At 42.1% G+C, this 19,951-nt stretch overlaps 2 protein-coding genes and 1 non-coding gene across 4 annotated transcripts; 1 reads left to right on the top strand and 2 right to left on the bottom strand.

Annotated features, from left to right (window-relative positions):
- The first annotated feature begins 206 nt into the window (after positions 1–206).
- On the top strand, positions 207–16,402 carry lonp1 (lon peptidase 1, mitochondrial). 2 transcript variants are annotated; one of them, XM_024422400.2, is made up of 18 exons: positions 207–360; positions 3,108–3,196; positions 3,568–3,687; positions 3,811–4,093; positions 5,996–6,057; positions 6,334–6,463; positions 6,670–6,753; positions 7,006–7,226; positions 7,615–7,753; positions 7,923–8,101; positions 8,226–8,313; positions 8,870–8,992; positions 9,366–9,482; positions 10,317–10,457; positions 10,893–11,058; positions 13,388–13,614; positions 13,873–14,037; positions 15,404–16,402. In XM_024422400.2, the coding sequence occupies exons 2-18, from the start codon at positions 3,126–3,128 to the stop codon at positions 15,551–15,553; spliced, it is 2,466 nt and encodes an 821-aa protein (XP_024278168.1). In that variant the 5' UTR covers positions 207–360; positions 3,108–3,125; the 3' UTR covers positions 15,554–16,402. The 2 variants fall into 2 exon arrangements, with proteins under 2 accessions (XP_024278168.1, XP_024278167.1); XM_024422399.2 differs by lacking the exon at positions 207–360 and adding an exon at positions 1,692–2,414.
- Positions 15,262–19,660, bottom strand: rpl36 (ribosomal protein L36). Its single transcript, XM_024422401.2, has 4 exons — positions 19,551–19,660; positions 17,707–17,801; positions 17,014–17,148; positions 15,262–16,524 (listed from the first exon to the last, which is right to left on the bottom strand). Exons 2-4 carry the CDS (start codon positions 17,797–17,799, stop codon positions 16,435–16,437), a joined length of 318 nt encoding a protein of 105 aa, XP_024278169.1. The 5' UTR covers positions 17,800–17,801; positions 19,551–19,660; the 3' UTR covers positions 15,262–16,434.
- Positions 17,290–17,418, bottom strand: LOC112251880. Its single transcript, XR_002953748.1, has one exon. It is a non-coding gene; the product is annotated as a small nucleolar RNA SNORA63 (small nucleolar RNA).
- Positions 19,661–19,951: the final 291 nt, after the last annotated feature.

Raw genomic sequence — 19,951 nt, 5'->3', positions numbered from 1 at the left:
TTTTTTTTGTTGTCAATTAAGTTTCCAGTAACATTATGCTTTGCATATGCTTTTTCTGTTTGCAAACAGTGATGTCTATGAAACAATTAAATCTCAAAGAAATCATTTTAAAATAAGACTGTCAATTAAGTTTATTGGATGGAGTATTCCCAGCCAGCATAAAGATAGAGTGGGATGGTGGTTGGAAGAGCGCGCTTGTTTGAAATGTAAAAGCATCGCGCTAAGCTATTGATAAAGAAGAACATCAAGACCAAGCAGCTGCTTTACAAGTGGATACCTTGTTCAGCGTTACATCCTGAGGGGTTCCTGCTGATTGTACTGTGATTGTGACAGACGGTTCATTTGGCGTCCCTTGACAAGGCAAGAACAAGATATATGCTAGGAGATGTGCAGTATTATCATAAGGAGAAGTATACTTTGGATGATACGGATGAGGAATGGAGGGAAAAGGAGGTCAGAGAGAGAGAGAGAGAGAGAGAGAGAGAAAGAAAGTGGGTGAGCTTGAGTCGGTTAAAAATGTTGGGAAAAAGGGAGATGGTTTGTTAAAGAAGAATGGTAGAAAGTGTAAGCAGAGTGAGCTGAAGACGGGAAGAGAAATGGAAGTGAATGAGGGCGACGTATCGGGTGTGGTGAAGTTCTCTGAGCCCGAGGCTAGCACCGAGGGTCAGGATAAAGATGAGTCTGTGAGAGTAGGATTGACGTTTTTGGGAAAAAGTGGACCGTTGCCTTTTTGGCTGATCCATTTGTGGTTTCAGGGTGAGTGAAAACAGAGTTGGGTGCTGTGGAATCGGTGAGGGTAACCAGAAGTAGTCTTGTGATAATTGTTTGTGTTTCTGCTGGTTATAGGGAGGAGGCACTCTGCGCTAAACGAATGGGGGCAATTGTTTTGTTCTCAAGGAAAGGGAGCCATTAAAAGAAGTGATTACTGGGGTAGCGGTAAAAGTATTTGGGTGTGTGGGACTTGACGTCAACGGGGTGTGTTAAGTGGTGGTGTCCCATCCTTTCAGGCTGTTGGCCTGAAGTATATTATTTTATTTAACTTGGCGAGTCAGTTTAGAACAAATTCTTATTTTCAATGACGGCCTTCCCCGGCCAAACCCTAACGACACTGGGCTAATTGTGTGCTGCCCTATGGGGCTCCCAATCATTGCCAGTTGTGATACAGCCTGGAATCAAACCAGGGTCTGTAGCACCTCTAGCACTGAGATGCTGTGCCTTAGACCACTGCGCCACTCAGGAGCCTTAAAGTAGGGCTAAATAGATTTAAATAGTGGAGAAGGGTGATGTTATTTTTTATAATTAGAATTTTTGGTGTGAATGTAGTGTTAGATGGTATGGTATTTGTTTTTTTCTCAAGCAAAGTATAAGGGAGTTGTACTCCAGTCTAATAGGTGGCGGTAATGCAACATTTATTGGATGCCAACCGCCGTTATACTTCATCGAAGAAGAAACACATGGTTGACGCTCATGTCAGGGAGCTTGTGTAAAAGGGGGTGGAGATTTGTATAACTATTATGTCATTTATTTTTCATTGTATTCACAGGAATGTCCCTGTATTGATGTGTAATGTTGTTAATATTGTTGCAAAAGATAAAACTTTTTTCTTTAAAACACTGCCGGAAGAAGGAAATGTGACGTGGGAAACGGTTTCCACCTGATTGCACAGCCACAAAATTTACTATACCATAAAAACTTAATTTAAGGTTAGGAATAAGGATAGCAGTGTGGTTAAGGTTAACGTCAAGGTTAGTTTTAAAATCATATTTAAAGACGATACATTTTAGAAATGGGCGGGGTTTATGACTTTGTGGCTGTGGTAACTAGTGACGACAGTAGAAAGCCCGAGATTCAACATGGCCACTTACATGATAATGCTGGGTGCTTGCAAGCAGACTTCTAAAAACGGCGCAATCTTGTCGAGAAATTACCCCAATATGTTTACAACGGGGACCGTGCGATCTCTCGTTAGTGAGTCATCTAACTGGACTAGAATGGTGGCCAAAAGATCTTATTCTACAAACGGTACGCTTAGGAAAACATTATGCAACGCCCGCTCTGGGAACGTTGTTACATCAATGACAGGAGCCGGGAGTCTAGCGAAGCTCAACCGATGGACAAGGGTCACCGGTTTTTATTCCGGGGATAGAGCGATTCTCGGCTGCGGGGCATCGACCAGCTACAACCAGATAAGATTGTTTGGCAACCGAGGCAGCGGCGCTGGCTTCTCGGGGGAAGATGGGTCGGAGAGCAGCGGGTCTGGGGGAGACGAGTCGGGGGGAGATGGAGGAACACCGTACAACTCCCCCCAGATGACAGCTCTCACCCCCATGCTGGTCCCTGAAGTGTTCCCCAACGTACCTCTGATCGCCGTCAGTAGGAACCCGGTTTTCCCAAGGTTTATCAAAATTATCGAGGTAAGCAGCGCCGACTCATTAGACACAGAGGTCTCCCAAGGACACATCTGGATGATGCAATATTCAGAATGAGAAAATTCACTTATTTTGAATGACTAGTCTCTCTACCAGTGTGTCAACTTAAAGTTGCAACACTTAACTTTTTAGGAGACCTGACAAAACGCACATAGAAATGGGAGTTATAAATCTGTCATTCTCATTTAAAGCAAATCTAAGATAGCTCTGTTCTATGATATTTCTATGATTCCTGTTTTAAGTTTTTTTTTTTGTTGCTTTACACCAGCTTCAAACAGCTGAAAATACAATATTTTTGGTTATATAAAATTGATCTCACAGCTGTTTAGATGGTACAATGATTCTCTACACTATACTTGCTTGTTTTGCCACCATAAACTGAAATTAGGCAAACTATTAGATTTTTAGCAACAAGGAAATGGCAGAGCGATTCATGCATAGTGGGTCTTACATTTTAGTGCCTCCAATCTAAGTCTTACATGGAATTGCATCATATTCAATGCTAGTACTGTATGTGGTCAGCGTTGCTGTAGATCTTTTCGATCTAACATTTTTTTTTTTTTAGGGGAATCATTTTCTTTTTGTTTTTGTTAATGCATTAGTTGCATTTTCGAACATCTTTTTGTTGTGCAAGTAAGCTAATCATTACATATATTGGATGGTGTGTTTCATTTGTAGGTGAAGAACAAGGGGCTTATGGATCTTCTGAGGAGAAAAGTCCGACTTGCCCAACCGTACGCTGGAGTGTTCCTGAAGAAAGATGATGCGTAAGGGACATCTTTCTTCAACTGTAACCTCTACGACCTGTGATGATAGCATTTATTTATTTTTTACATGTCAAAAATGATAACATGAAGCAGACCAAACTCTTTGGTTCTTTAAAAACCTGCTGTAACATATTGTGTGCTATAGCTTGGAAAATAAATGCATGTGACTCTGGATGACAACATAATGATTTCCAACATTAGGGCTGTTTTCCTAAAGAAGTTAAATCCACTTTGTTTTGTCTCACTTGCCACAATACTAAGGAGTATCGTGATACTGGTATCATCCTGGATCTAGTACTTGCCCTTTAGACACATCCTACTGTATTCTCTCTGACATTCTCTCTCTCTCGTCTCTCTCTGGGGTTCTTCAGTAATGAGACTGATGTGGTGGAGAGTCTGGATGCCATCTACAACACAGGAACTTTTGTACAGATCCATGAGATGCAGGACCTTGGTGACAAGCTGAGGATGATTGTTATGGGCCACAGAAGGTAGGGGTGAAGAAGAAAGAACTTACTATGCATGTTATGTTACCTGTTTGATATTTAACCTGTACAGTATGTGTTAGTGTGGAAACATACGCACTGTACGAAATACTCCTTTCTCTCTGGTAGAATCCGCATCACCAAGCAGATGGAGGTGGAGCCGGATGAGCCTGCCTCTGCTGCCTCTGAGTCTGCCTCTGTCACTGAACCAGGGAGCCAGCCCAATGTCTCACGCCGGAAGCCCAAGAGAAAAGAGCGTAAAGAGCCAGTGATCCTGGCCGAAACAATGGAGGAGAAGGTGCAGGAGGCAGACCTGACAGTAGAGGCGCTCCCGCTGCCCTCCTCTGATATCCTCATGGTGGAGGTAGACAACGTGGTGCACCAACAGTTTGAGGTCTCAGAGGAAGTCAAGGTAGGCATTTGGATTCTACAGTGCCTTTGGAAAATACTCAGACCACTTCACTTTTATCACATTTGGTTACGTTAGTCTTATTCTAAAATTGATTAAATATACTTTTTTTTCTCATCAATCAATTCACAATACCCCATAATGACAAAGCAAAAACAGATTTGTAGATTTATTTATTTTAAATTTAAAAACAGATACCTTATTTACATAAGTATTTAGACCCTTTGCTATGAGACTTTAAATTGAGCTCATGTGCATCCTGTTTCCATTGATCATCCTGTTTCCATTGATCATCCTTGAGATGGTTCTACAACTTGATTGGAGTCCACCTATTCAATTGATTGGACATGATTTGGAAAGGCACACACCTGTCTATATAGGTCCCACAGTTGACAGTGGATGTCAGAGCAGAAACCAAGCTATGAGGTTGAAGGAATTGTCCGTAGAGCTCAGAGACATGATTGTGTCAAGGCACAGATCTGGGGAACCTTACCAAAACAATTCTGCAGCATTGAAGGTCCCAAGAACAGTGGCCTCCATCATTCTTAAATGGAAGAAGTATGGAACCACCAAGACTCTTCCTAGAGCTGGCTGCCCAGAAAACTGAGCAATCGGGGGAGAAGGGCCTTGGTCAGGGATGTGACCAAGAATTTGATTGTCACTCTCACAGAGCTTCAGAGTTCCTCTGTTGAGATGGTTGTCCTTCTGGAAGTTTCTCCCATCTCTGCAGAACTCCATCAATCAGGCCTTAATGGTAGAGTGGCCAGACGGAAGCCACTTCTTAGTAAAAGGCACCTGACAGCCCACCTGGAGTTTGCCAAAAGGCACCTAAAGACTCTCAGACCATGAGAAACAAGATTCTCTGGTCTGATAAAACCAAGATTGAACTCTTTGGCCTGAATGTCGAACGTAATGTCTGCAGGAAACCTGGCACCATCCCTACGGTGAAGCATGGTGGTGGCAGTGTCATGCTGTGGGGATGTGCTTGTATTTCTTGGCCCAAGCAAGTCTCCTTCTTATTGGTGTCCTTTAGTAGTGGTTTCTTTGCAGCAATTTGACCATGAAGGCCTGATTCTCGCAGTCTTCTCTGAACAGTTGATGTTGAGATGTCTGTTACTTGAACTCTGTGAAGCATTTATTTGGGCTGCAATTTCTGATGCTGGTAACTAATGAACTTATCCTCTGCAGCAGAGGTAACTCTGGGTCTTCCTTTCCTGTGGCGGTCCTCATGAGAGCCTGTTTCATCATAGCGCTTGATGGTTTTTGCGACTGCACGTCAAGAAACGTACAAAGTTCTTGACATTTTCCGGAATGACTGACCTACATGTGTTAAAGTAATGATGGACTGTCATTTCTCTTTGCATATTATGGCAAGAACAGCTCAAATATGGACTTGGTCTTTTACCAAATAGGACTGTCTTCTGTATACCAACCCTACCTTGTCACAACACAACTGATTGCTTCAAACGCATTAAGGCAGGAAAGAAATTCCACAAATTAACAAGGCACCCCTGTTAATTGAAATGCATTCCAGGTGACTACCACATGAAGCTGGTTGAGAGAATGTCAAGGGTGTGCAAAGCTGTTATCAAGGCAAAGGGTGGCTACTTTGAAGAATCTCAAATATAAAATATACTTTGATTTGTTTAATACTTTTTGTTGGTTACGACATGATTCCATATGTGTTATTTCATAGTTTTGATGTCTTCACTATTATTCTACAATGTAGAAAATAGTCCAAATAAGGAAAAACCCTGTAATGAGTAGGTGTGTCAACTTTTGACTGGTACTGTATATAATTCATTTATAAGTCGGAAAATGTTTTTTAGCAACTGCAGATTTCCCCTTTAACCACGCATTGTAGCGCGATGCCTTGATAACAGAGTGCATTTGCTTTGTTTGAAGGCCCTGACGGCAGAGATCGTGAAGACCATCCGTGACATCATCGCCCTTAATCCACTTTACAGGTAATGACATCTTTTCTTTACAAATACATAATTGTCATTCAAAATACCTAGGAAAGTGATGTCTCTTCCAATGTCTAGATGGCGGTAATTATGAATGCATCAATAGTCCAGAACTCGTATGTTTTTTTGTTTTTTTGAATGACTGAATGTTACTGACTATTTTTTAAAGGTTTTACTTCAAATGCCCACACATGTTTCAGCCTCCTCCCCTCTTTTTTTTTTTTGAATACACGAGTGTCAAATGACTAACATGTAATTGTGTGTGTGTGCGTGCAGAGAGTCTGTTCTTCAGATGATGCAGGCTGGGCAGAGAGTAGTGGACAACCCCATCTATCTGAGTGACATGGGAGCCGCTCTCACAGGGGCCGAATCACACGAGCTGCAGGACGTACTGGAAGAGACCAATGTAAGTGGACAGGGATTGTCCTCACTAACAAACATGATCAGTTCTTTACAATTTATTATTATTTTTATCCCTTTTTCTCTCCATGGATGTTCAAGCTAAAAAAAATAAGAGATTACCCATAAGTAGAATGTCAATATAATATTCTTTGTGCTTTTTAAAAAATATATATATATATATTTTTTCAATAACTGTCACGCTCTCCTCAGATTCCCAAACGTCTCTACAAGGCTTTATCACTTCTGAAGAAAGAATACGAGCTGAGTAAGCTGCAGCAGCGTCTCGGCAGAGAGGTAAAATAACGTTGTCCTCTTTACACTATTTTGAGATGTATAGTATATCTTCAAAACCATTTTTTTGTTCATCACCTCAAGCTCTTTGCAAAAAATGTAATGACCCATTGTACAGTAAAATAGTAAGTTAAATGAATGGCGAAGATGGTCCGGACAGGCACCAATCCAATATGACGACTTTCCCATTCCTAGCACAGAAAATAAAAATATATATATTTGATATAATGATTGTGATGTATTATTCTCTGTCAGGTGGAGGAGAAGATCAAGTTGACCCACAGGAAGTACCTGCTCCAGGAGCAGCTGAAGATCATTAAGAAGGAGCTGGGCCTGGAGAAGGAGGACAAGGATGCCATAGAGGAGAAGTTCAGGGAGAGGCTGAAGGAGCGCACCGTGCCCCAACACATCATGGACGTCATCAACGAGGAGCTAAACAAACTCGGCCTGCTGGACAACCACTCCTCAGAGTTCAAGTCAGTCCCTGATCCCCAAATCAACCCCTAGTCCATCCCTGCCCCCTGGATGTGGAGATCTGAGTGGATTGGATAGGTGTACTGTAAGCAATATGGTGACAGTTCCACCTGGCCAATCAGAGGGCATTATAAAGCTCTTACCATACTGCTTAAACCTATCCAATCCTCACAGATCTATATGTAAGTGCTGTGTGGGTAGGGGCTAGGGGTTGATTTGGGGATCAGGGACTGACCTCAGCATCTGCCTCACCTTTGAACTATCACTCAGAAAGAGCATATTTATTTTGTTACATCTCTCCTATTTTATACAAACTAAATAAAAAAATAAAAATTGAACAAGTACGTAATGGACATGCCTCTTGTGTTAAACTGTTGGTTCTGTGTGCAGTGTGACCAGGAACTATCTGGACTGGCTGACCTCGATGCCCTGGGGAACTAATAGTGAGGAGAACCTGGAACTCAAACGGGCCAAAGAGGTGCTGGAGGAAGACCATTATGGGATGGACGATGTCAAGAAACGCATTCTGGTGAGAGAATTGTACTGTGGGATCACCATGGTTACAATCCGACTAGTGGTTGACGGTTGGACTTGTGGATGTGAAAAATCTAATCTGTTGGGCGACTAGTGCCTTTTTATTAAAGTAAATACAAAGTTTCCTCTTGACCCCACCCTTCTTCCTCCTTTTCTTCCTGCAGGAGTTTATTGCGGTGAGTCAGCTGAGAGGCTCGACCCAGGGAAAGATCCTGTGTTTCTATGGTCCTCCTGGTGTGGGGAAGACCAGTATTGCCCGCTCCATCGCCAGAGCACTCAACCGAGAGTATTTCCGCTTCAGTGTTGGTGGAATGACCGATGTCGCTGAAATCAAAGGGCACCGGTATGAGGCACTAATTAGCTGCTGTTCATTTGCTCAATACATCAATTCTGTTAGCATTCCAGTTCTATACAATCCAACGTTGAGAGTAACTAATTATTTATTGTACTTTTGTGTTTGTTTTCAGGAGAACATATGTGGGAGCCATGCCTGGAAAAATCATTCAATGCCTCAAGAAGACAAAGACAGAAAACCCACTGGTCCTTATTGATGAGGTGAATAATACATGCTATGTAGTCACCTCTAGCTCTTATTTGGCTGACAGAAATGTAGTTTCACTATGTAGTCACCTCTAGCTCTTATTTGGCTGACAGAAATGTAGTTTCACTATGTAGTCACCTCTAGCTCTTATTTGGCTGACAGAAATGTAGTTTCACTATGTAGTCACCTCTAGCTCTTATTTGGCTGACAGAAATGTAGTTTCACTATGTAGTCACCTCTAGCTCTTATTTGGCTGACAGAAATGTAGTTTCACTATGTAGTCACCTCTAGCTCTTATTTGGCTGACAGAAATGTAGTTTCATGCGTTTTGTTTGTATTAGTCACTCTCGACTGTTCTGCTTTTTTATTCTTGGCTGACAAGAAATGTAGTTTCACCCGTCCTCAGCTCTGCTGGAGCTTCACCCGGAGCAGAACTTAGCTCTTGGATCACTACCTGGATGTGCCTTTGACCTGTCCAAGAAATGGGGACACCTGTTAGGATGGACCTGTTTTGTTTGTATTATCGGTGAACTCTGATCGACTGTTCTGCTTTTTTTTTTATTCTTCCAGGTTGACAAGATAGGTCGTGGTTACCAAGGCGACCCGTCCTCAGCTCTGCTGGAGCTTCTGGACCCGGAGCAGAACTTCAACTTCTTGGATCACTACCTGGATGTGCCTGTTGACCTGTCCAAGGTAGGTGGGGACACCTGTTAGGATGGACCTGTCCATGGTAGGTGGACACACCTGCTAGGATGGACCTGTCCATGGTAGGTGGACACACCTGCTAGGATGGACCTGTCCATGGTAGGTGGACACACCTGCTAGGATGGACCTGTCCAAGGTAGGTGGACACACCTGCTAGGATGGACCTGTCCAAGGTAGGTGGACACACCTGCTAGGATGGACCTGTCCAAGGTAGGTGGACACACCTGCTAGGATGGACCTGTCCAAGGTAGGTGGACCTGTCCCTGGAGGGATTCGAGGTGTCCAGACTCTTACAGCCCAGCACTAATAATGAACAAGTCCTGTTCTTGAATCTAACCGTTTGTGTCCTTGTTCTCTCCAGGTTCTGTTTATCTGCACCGCCAATGTGACTGACACCATCCCAGAGCCCCTCAGAGACCGTATGGAGATGATCAACGTGTCTGGATACGTGGCCCAGGAGAAACTAGCCATCGCTGAGGTAATGTGTCATCACACAAGATTCAATCGGACAGTCAACAAACATGATTTAACAAAACACCCACTCCAATCTTACGGCAAACATTTTTATGCGAGTAAAGTACCTGTGAAACAATTTGTTGGTAACCTTTCCTAAAAACGTTTCCAATGCTGTTGTCACATGATCTATTTAATTGACCCAAATATTGATCCACCCCTTAACCACCAACATGTTTGACGGGTGGATCATGTTTTGGGTCGATGAAATAGATCATGTGACAAATGGCATTGGAAACGTTTATTTATTTTTTTGCTCAATATTTGATAAAAGTAAACTGCAGTCATGTGACAATGCTTGGTCCTGGGCTCCTCCCCCTAGATCATGGGCTCCTCCCCCTAGGTCCCGAGCTCCTCCCCCTAGGTCCCAGGCTCCTCGGTCCCGGAAAATCAGGAACAGTTTATTAGCTTCAGATGATTTCAAGTTATGATGAACATCACAGGGTGGTGAAAATGCACGGTGATGATGAGTTTGACTCTATAATCATGCTGGTGACACGATGATTGGTGCTTGGCTGCCAATTTAACCAATAAAACCAGTATGGACAAATTTGCTATTTATCGCAAGACTTGTGGCAAAACTATCAACAGAGCTGAAAATGGGAGGGTAACATTTTAAATGAAAAGTTACACTTTTTAATCACAACAAGCCAGTTTAGTGGAATTCTGTTGGTAAAATTAGCATATTTTTTTTGTGTGAATATTAGCATATGAAAATCTTTTGACAAATGGATGGATGACCTAGCTATTGGAGGTATCTCCATCTGACCGTCTCTCTGTCTCACTCACTCACTAACAGAAGTACCTGGTACCTCAGTTGCGTACTCAATGTGGACTGACTGAGGATACGACCAACATCTCCCCAGAGGCTCTGAACCTTCTCATCAGACAGTACTGCAGAGAGAGTGGAGTCAGGAACCTACAGAAACAAGTGGAGAAGGTTAGCCAGACTTCACCTTCTGACTGCATGTATTAGTGGCAAGTCTATATTGCTGTCAAAGGTGCTTCAACAAAGTAATGAGTAAAGGGTTTGAATACTTATGTATGTTTTTTTTTTTTTATATATATATATTTTTTATATATATACACATTTGCATACAATTCTAAAAACCTGTTTTCACTTTGTCATTATGGGGTATTGTGTGTAGATGAGGGAAAAAACAATATTTTAAGAATAAGGTTGTAACGTAACAAAATATGGAGAAGGTTAAGGGTCTGAATACTTTCAGAATGCACTGTGTACACTATGGGGTTAATCTTGACTTTTGAAGTCTCATTTTCACTCATTCGATTTAAGTGGAAATTAGGATTCTCCCCTATGAAAGGGAATAATTAGACTTTAGGATGTTGCTGATGTTTTTGATTATGTGTCCAGGTGTTCCGGAAAGTGGCGTTCCGTATTGTGAGTGGAGAGGAGACTGCGGTCCAGGTTACCCCTGACAACCTGCAGGATTACGTCGGCAAGCCCATCTTCACTGTGGATAGAATGTATGATGTCACACCGCCTGGTGTTGTCATGGGCCTGGCATGGACAGCCATGGGTAAGAATGATCTAGAGACGTAGAAGAGAGGTGTGTTTTACAACCAGCATTATGCATCGACAACAACACAAACAATCTGATCTTAACCCTCTGGAATGTAAGCCTGGGGATCATTTAGCTATTTGATTCAGAATTGTTTTATTTTTTTTAAATTTAAAAATATATACAGTACCAGTCAAAAGTTGGGACACCTACTCATTCAAGGGTTTTGCTTTATTTTTACTATTTTCAACATTGTAGAATAATAGTGAAGACAACTATGAAATAACACATACGGAACCTTGTAGTAACCAAAAAAAGTGTTAAACAAATCTAAATGTATTTTATATTTGAGATTATTCAAAGTAGCCACCCTTTGCCTTGACAGCTTTGCACACTTGGCATTCTCTCAAATAGCTTCACCTGGAATGCTTTTCCAACAGTCTTGAAGGAGTTCCCACATATGCTGAGCACTTGTCGGCTGCTTTTCCTTCACTCTGCAGTTCAAACCATCTCATTTGGGTTGAGGTCAGGTAATTGTGGAGGCCAGGTCATCTGATGAAGCACTCTATCACTCTCCTTCATGGTCAAATAGCCCTTACACAGCATGAAGGTGTGTTGGGTCATTATCCTGTTGAAAAACAAATGGACACACTAAGCGCAAAACAGATTGGGTGGTGTATCGCTGCAGAATTTTGTGGTAGCCATGCTGGTTAAGGGTGCCTTGAATTCTAAATAAATCACAGAGCGTGTCACCAGCAAAGCACCATCACACCACCTCCTCCATGCTTCACAGTGAGAACCACACTTACGGAGATCATCCGTTCACCTACTCTGTGTCTCACAAACACGGCGGTTAGAACCAAAAATCTCTAATTTGGACTCATTAGACCAAACGACAGTTTCCACCGGTCTAATTTCCATCGCTCGGCCCAAGCAGGTGTCTTCTTATTGTTGTCTTTTAGTAGTGGTTTCTTTGGGCCTGATTCACGCAGTCTCCTCTGAACAGTTGCTGTTGAGATGTGTCTGTTACTTGAACTCTTATCATTTATTTGGGCTGCAATCTGAGGTGGAGTTAACTGTGAAGAACTTATTATTATGCAGCAGAGGTAACTCTGGGTCTTCCTTTCTTTTAGCGGTCCTCATGAGAGCCAGTTTCATCACAGCGCTTGATTGTTTTTGCGACCCCCACTTGAAGAAACATAAGACGTTCCTGACATTTTCTGGAATGACTGACCTTCATGTCTTAAAGTAATGATGGGCTGTTGTTTTTCTTTTACCTATTTGAGCTGTTCTTGCCATAATGTGGACTTGGTCTTTTACCAAATAGGGCCATCTTCTGTATACCACCCCTACCATGTCACAACACAACTGATGGCTGAAACACATTTAACACGGAAAGAAATTCCACAAATGAACTTTTAACAAGGCACACCTGTTAATTGAAATGTATTCCAGGTGACTACCTCATGAAGCTGGTTGAGAGAATGCCAAGAGTGTGCAAAGCTGTCAAGGCGAATGGTGGCTACTTTGAAGATTTATCACTTTTTTTTGTTGGTTACTACATTATTCCATATGTGTTAATAGTTTTGATGTCTTCACTATTTTTTTACAATGTAGAAAATAGTAAAAATAACAACCTCAAAAACTTGGAAGAGTAGGTGTGTCAACCTTTGACTGGTACTGTATATCTAAAAAACATTATTTGATGAAACATTGATTTTGGCCTTACTGCTATTAGCCCATAGAAATGCATTGAATAAACAGGAAAAACAGTCAAATAGATTTTTGTTTTGAAGTGTCCACTAAACTACTTCCATCCATGTTGTTGAACTGACACCGAGCTTCCTTCAGACGAGGCTTGTAGGCGTACAAGAGGAAAACATGTTTGAGAGCCTCTCCTTTTCTACAGAGGGCTCATATTAGTGTGTAGCCCAAACTGTTCTGACTCTACAGACAGAAGTTGGCAGAACGGCTGTACCGACTTATGACGAGTCCCGTGACGTGTGTGTGTGTGTGGGGGTCGTAAGATGAAAACATGTACGTGTGAGGTCTCATCTTTCCATTATTAGTTTTGTAGGCCAAACCGTTCAGATGCTACAGATGGTTTTGTGAGAAGACAGGTTATTTTTTCGGGGCGGGGGCGACATGACTCCATGTCTGACAAACACCGCCGTAGTGGATGCACAGAGCTAACATCGGCAGATACAGTGGGTTGAGATGCAGCCCATGCAGATATATCTATCTTAAACAGATGGATTTTTGACAGGGGATTTTTCTATTATGCTAATTAGATTTAGCGGACATCGCCTCCTAAAGGGGTTTTTTAAAGTCCATCTCTCCTCTCCAGGTGGCACCACGCTGTTCATCGAGACGTCCCTGAGACGGCCGCGGGACACTGGGGGTAAGGATAAGGACGGCCCCAGGGACGGGTCCCTGGAGGTCACAGGGCAGCTGGGAGATGTGATGAAGGAGAGCTCTAAGATCGCCAGTACCTTCGCCAGGACCTTCCTCATGAAGCAACAGCCGGACAACGACTTTTTCTCTGGCGCCCACCTCCATTTGCACGTCCCTGAGGTAAAGGTTGATGACATGACACTGTCCTTACAGACAGCATTTAAAACAAAATAAAAATGTGTGTCTTGTATTCTATACCCCTTCCGTACAAACTGGCAGTTTGGTGTTTTTCCATCGATGTCCACATTCCAACCAACCATTGTAATCTGATCTCTTTAATCACTCACCGTACAGTTTTCTATGAAACGGGACCTTGGTTGTACCAAACAAACAGTTTCTCCTCCTCTCTCCCTGTACGGCTGCTGTGGTTATCGACAGGGTGCTACTCCCAAGGACGGCCCCAGTGCCGGCTGCACCATCGTCACGGCCCTGCTGTCCCTGGCCACCAACACGCCAGTGCGGGAGAACGTGGCCATGACTGGAGAGGTGTCCCTGACCGGAAAGATCCTGCCTGTGGGAGGCATCAAGGAGAAGACCATTGCTGTGAGTCACGTCACTCTTAATAACACCGTTTTAGTTACCTGGGAGCTTAATGGGATAATTGGTCAACTTGATACCTTTTATTTATTTATTTTTATGAGAAAGAGAACGAAATGTAGTTCAAGTAGGCGGTTACTTTACGTATTGTATTACTATTAAAAAATGTAACTTGTGAGGTGAGACACTTGATCAACAATGGTTTCATAACATTAGGGGGCGGCAGGGGTAGCCTTGTGGTTAGAGCATTGGACTAGTAACCGGAAGGTTGCAAGGTCAAACCCCCGAGCTGACAAGGTAGAAATCTGTCATTCTGCTTCTGTCATTCTGCTCCTGAACAAGGCAGTTAACCCACTGTTCCTAGGCCGTCATTGAAAGTAAGAATTTGTTCTTAACTGACTTGCCTAGTTAAATAAAGGTAAAATAAATAAACATACAGAAGACACGGATATGCAAACAATATGTTTTTGCATATGACATGTTTAATTTATGGTTCAATTTTAGAGGTGGCGTATGGTTGTGTATGGGAGAGCTCATGTTCTGAAACTTATCTGAACTTTTATTATACTGAACAAAAATATAAAAGCAACAATTTTAATGAGTTATAGTTCATATAAGGAAATTCTGTCAATTTAAATACATTTAATTGGGCCATAATCTATGGATTTCACACGACTGGGCAGGGGCATAGCCATGGCTGGGTATAGGCCCACCCACTGGGGAGCCAGGTCCAGCCAATCAGAATACGTTTTTACCCACAAAAGGGCTTAATTACATACAGAAATACTCCTCAGTTTCATCCGCTGTCCAGTTGGCTGGTCTAAGATCCCGCAGGTCAAGAAGCCAGATGTGGAGGTCCTGGGTTGGCGTGGCTTCACATGGTCTGTGGTTGTGAGGCCGGTTAGATGTACTGCCAAATTCTCTAAAATTATGTTGGAGGCGGCTTATGGTAGAGGAATGAACATTCAATTCTCTGACAACAGCTTTGGTGGTCATTCCTGCAGTTGGCATGCCAATTGGATGCTCCTTCAAAACTTGAGACATCTGTGGCATTGTGTGACAAAACTCTACATTGTAGAGTGGCTGTTTATTATCCCCAGCACAAGATGCACCTGTGTAATGATCATGCTGTTTAATCAGTTTCTTGATATGCCACACCTGTCAAGTGGATGGATTATCTTGGCAAAGGAGAAATGCTCTCTAACAGGGATGTAAAAAAATGTGGGAAGCTTTTTATGGATATGGAACATTTCTGGGATATTTTATTTCAGCTCGTGAAACATCGGACCAACAAATTAAATGTCACGTTTTATATTTGTGTAGTTTTAGTACCAGTGACAATGAATATTGAACATTCCTCCCTTATCTCCAGGCAAAGCGTGCAGGAGTGACCTGCATGATCTTACCAGCAGAGAACAAGAAGGACTTCTCTGACCTGCCAGAGTTCATCACAGAGGGCCTGGAGGTTCACTTTGTGGATCATTACAGCAAGATGTACCCCATAGTCTTTCCACAACAATGATCACTGAATTATGACTCACGAAACTGGCACCTGAGCTGCTACCAGTGTTGGGGACGATTCAGGAAGAACAATGAAATTCCAATTCTCTTCAATGTTGAATTGTAATTTGTTTTACTTTAAGAATTGACTGGAATTCACCCCAACCCAGATGGATAACAACGAGTTAGATCAGACATCCTGAACTATGAAAGCAGATTTTTCTGATCAGCATTGTTTTTTATTTGGTTGTACATTCTCACCGGTTGTTAAAAGCCCCACGTCTGACACAGCTGTGTCATGAGAGCAGAACTTTAGATAGAAATGTATGATGTAGAACATATCTATCATGTATTAGAGGGACATTTGATATCTAAGTTGCATTTCTAATTACTGATGTTCAATCCCTTAACCCCCCTCCCCAGTACAAATTCCCCAATCAGATGGGTCATGTCGCTGCTACGCAGCCTAGACTATTTTTGCGTTTAATGTAACTGCTGATAAAACTTGCATATTATAACTTTACCCCCACTTGATCAATAGTTTGATGACACCTTTGCCATTTATTGCCTATTTCTATAGCAAGTACACAGGCTACTTACTGGTAAGACTATTGGCTAGCCCATCATTGGCATGTCTAAAAATGCAGATGACCGCTCATGGCATACTGCAAAGTACACTATAACCAGACAGTGTAGTCAATTCTCCAGAATATTTACGTAGAGCTGTACTCGAGGTCTGCAGGACCTATTCTAATACAATGTGTATTTCTGATCAAGTATAAATGGGTCTCTGCAGAGTAAGTACAGTACCACTTCCGTCATTCTAAAATGACAAACAATGAAAGAGTATACTTTTTTTTTTTTTTTTTTTTGAAATACAAATATTTATTTGCAAGAACAACTTTAATCCTTCTTGGCAGCAGCCTTCCTCATGGCAGCCAGGACATTGCTGAGCTCCTCCCTCTTTCTCTTGGCGCGGATGTGAGTGCCAATCTGGGAAGAAAACACAAAGGTACATTACAATGGGGAAAAAAAAACTTAACACACGATGCAGGTAAACTACCATACCCAGGATAACACTAAAGCATGTCTCTGGAACAGGTAAGTCAGGGACAAGTTCAGTAATCAACATGTATAGGGATAGTAGTTGCATAATGCAAAACTTGTCTTTGAGAATTAACTGGTTGGACAAACTACAGGTAGTAGTTAGTTGATGAATCTTTCAATATATGCTCCATGATGCAAACAGTCCATCGCTGCAGGACATCTTCTCTCCCCCCCCCCCCAAAAAACAGGTGGTAACATTTAACATTGTGGGTGCTACGAAATCTGTTCCGTTTGAAAAGAAAGAAAAAGCCCTCGTTTTGTTCACTGTTTTTGATACACAAGAAAGCAGCTTCAGAAACAAACCATCTGACATGAGCCAATGCTACCAGCACCAATACACCCCGGCCAGGTTGGCAAGCAGGGGAGTTTACATACCCTCTTCTTGATGAACTTGAGGGCACGCTTATCCTTGGACACCTTCAGCAACTCCATGGCGCGCCTCTCGTAAGGGGCGAAGCCACACACCTCACGGATCATGTCACGCACAAACTTGCTGTGCTTGGTCAGACGCTGAAATTTAAATAAAAAAATCAGCAACAGTTTGTCAAACAACCAGTTCTAAAGTCACTGTGGAAATATAGATAGTTAACCATGAGGGGAAAAAGGCTTTTATTCAGATAGCTACTATTTATATATATATTTTTTTTTTAAGTGTCTGAGACCAAGCGACCCTGTCTGTCGTGGAATGCAGACAGACAGGGATAGTAGGAAACTAGTTGATGTGTGCAGGGGGAACGACAGAACAGCACTGAACAAGCTGCACTGTAACTTATCCTGCTTTTGTAACAGTTTATTGGATCACTGAGTGCCACCTATGCTCAAGTTAAATTGTTGACCTATAATCTGATAACGGGGAGCAAAGCCTGACCACTTTCAATCACTACAGGTGCGGCAGCTATGGGAATAACTATAAAATCAGAGCGGGGCTTGACCCAGCAATTCTAGGACAAGAAAAAACAACCTCCTTTGGCAAAGTGTCCAGAGTCTAGACCCTTTACCGGAGGACTTAGGCTCTACCAACACCACACTACCTGAAATGGTTGTCGTGTTTCTATCAGATTAACTCACCCCTCGTCTACGGGCGTGTTTGGGTGCGGTCACATTCTTGGTTACGGGGTGGCCTTTGCTAAGCCCCACGGCCATAGGATACCTGATAGCCATGTCTGTAGAGAGAAAATATATAAGTTTAGTTACATGTAATTCAAAGCATGAGACTAACTGGCTAGCTAGTTGCTGACCAACTAACTTACATTACAGTCTCAGTACAGGTGCATCAAAGCTGGGACAGAAAATGAAAAACAGCTTCTATCTCAAGGCCACCAGGCTGTTAAAATAGCCATCCCTAGCCGGTACCCTGCCCTTAGCCAGAAACCAACTGCTTAATCATTCCTGTACCTCAGAGGTGGCAGGTAGCCTAGTGGTTAGAGCATTGGGCCAGTAAAAGGTTGCTAGATCTAATCCCTGAGCTGACAAAGTAAGAATCTGTCATTCTGCCCCTGAACAAGGCAGTTAACCCACTGTTCCCAACCATTTCAATGATTTTACTGAGTTAGGACCTATGAGGAAATCGGTCAACTAAAATAAATTCACTAGGCCCTAATTTATGGCTTTTACATGACTGAATACAGATGTTGGTCAGATAGCTAAATATTTGATTTGTTAATTTATTTTTATTTTTAAAGGACCTCGTCAAGAGTATTTTTGTGTAATCAAATTACCATCGATAAAATGCTATTCTGATTGTTGTCTGTAGCTTATGCCTGCCAAATTCTTTAAATAACGTTGGAGGCGGCTTATGGTAGAAAACCGGACATTCCTGCAGTTAGCATGCCAATTGAACGGTAACTCAACTTGAGACATCTCTGGCATTGTGTTGTGTGACAAAACTGCACATTTTAGAGTGGCCTTTTATTGTCCCCAGCACAGGGGGCATCTGTTTAATGACCATGCTGTGTAATCAGCTTCTTGATATGCCACACCTGTCAGGTGGATGACAAGTGCTCACTTATTTGAGATAAATAAGCTTGGGGGGGAGGAAATCCCCCAGCTCGTGAAACACAGGACCAGGCACTGCTCATCCTAATATTTCTTAATTATTTTGCTTTTAAAATGTGTACCGTTAGTGATATTACGGCACAGTTGGCGCTAGGAACCCAAGCATTTCGCTACACCAGCAATAATTGTTACGTGTGTATGCGACCAATAACATTTAATTTTAATGTTAACTGTTACGGGTGTGGCCTTGGCAAGATAGCCAGCCAACTAACGTTACTGGTGATTTCATACAACGCTGATTGTATTTTTATTTCACCTTTATTTAACCAGGTAGGCTAGTTGAGAACTAGTTCTCATTTACAACTGCAACCTGGCCAAGATTAAGCACAGCAGTGTCGTCAACTGCAATGTATATTTAACTAGCCACACTCCAGTCATGTAATAAACTGCTTTAGGTGTTAACGTTAGGACTATTGATTCAGCAAGGTAGACAAAAATGGTCGTGACAGAATGCTGGCTAGCCTCTAACCGTGAACAATGTTAGCTAGCAAACGTAGACAACTAGGTAATTACTCTTACTACTGACGATAGAAGTACGGGTTTGCATTAAAGCAGATTTTTTTTTTTGTCAAGGACATGCATATTATCTGTAGTCAAGGTAAAAAGAGTCTCGTTACGAAGCTCCAGCAATAACAAGCCCATGTGATTCACATGTGTAGGGAAAGAGGCCATGTAAGCGCAGCAACTTTAGGTTGATGTTTACCGTGAAAATCGTATATTTATCATGACAATATTGGAAGCATCCTTTCAGCAATAAGTATACATTGTGTTGGTTTTATTCATATTAGTAAAAAAGGAAGGATGTCAAAGATTTTGTAAAGATTTTAGATGATATAAATTCTCCATCAAATTCTTACCTGCTTTCTTTAATGGCGCACAAACCGGAAGGAAAGCTTTGCGGTGGATGTTGGGTAATGAGGGTTTTTCCAAAATAAAACACCAGTGAAATCTCTGTAGCGCCACCTGTGGGTGCGGACCATTTAGATTCAGCAGTCTCTTTTTTTTTCAAGATAAATGCTTTGCAAAAGTGAATCGTTTAGAATATACCTTAGCAGACATTTGTAAAATCAGAGAGGAAGAGCGATTCTAATATAATTCATGTCCATTTCCATTTTATTCCCGTAATAATATTGTTGTAATGTTTAGGCTACAGGCCTATGTATCGTCATATTAGCTTAATATTAAAAGAAAAACATCTCAGACTTCAGTGCGTTCAAACCAACTGAACGGTCATCCAACTCATAATTCCAACTCGGGC

Source organism: Oncorhynchus tshawytscha, linkage group LG05, assembly GCF_018296145.1.
Source record: "Oncorhynchus tshawytscha isolate Ot180627B linkage group LG05, Otsh_v2.0, whole genome shotgun sequence".
NCBI classification, from domain to species: Eukaryota; Metazoa; Chordata; class Actinopteri; order Salmoniformes; family Salmonidae; genus Oncorhynchus; species Oncorhynchus tshawytscha.
This window is presented reverse-complemented; position numbering and strand designations above follow the sequence as displayed.

Bases quoted from the DNA above. Each gene is read 5' to 3' on its own strand.
- lonp1 (XM_024422399.2), top strand. From the start codon at position 1,854: ATGGCCACTTACATGATAATGCTGGGTGCTTGCAAGCAGACTTCTAAA. The intron at 6,058-6,333 runs GTAATGACATCT...GTGTGCGTGCAG, and splicing joins GCCCTTAATCCACTTTACAG to AGAGTCTGTTCTTCAGATGA. The intron at 11,059-13,387 runs GTAAGAATGATC...TCTCCTCTCCAG, and splicing joins CCTGGCATGGACAGCCATGG to GTGGCACCACGCTGTTCATC.
- rpl36 (XM_024422401.2), bottom strand. From the start codon at position 17,799: ATGGCTATCAGGTATCCTATGGCCGTGGGGCTTAGCAAAGGCCACCCC. The intron at 17,149-17,706 runs GTGAGTTAATCT...TTTAAATTTCAG, and splicing joins AACACGCCCGTAGACGAGGG to CGTCTGACCAAGCACAGCAA. The intron at 16,525-17,013 runs GTATGTAAACTC...TTTTCTTCCCAG, and splicing joins TCAAGTTCATCAAGAAGAGG to ATTGGCACTCACATCCGCGC.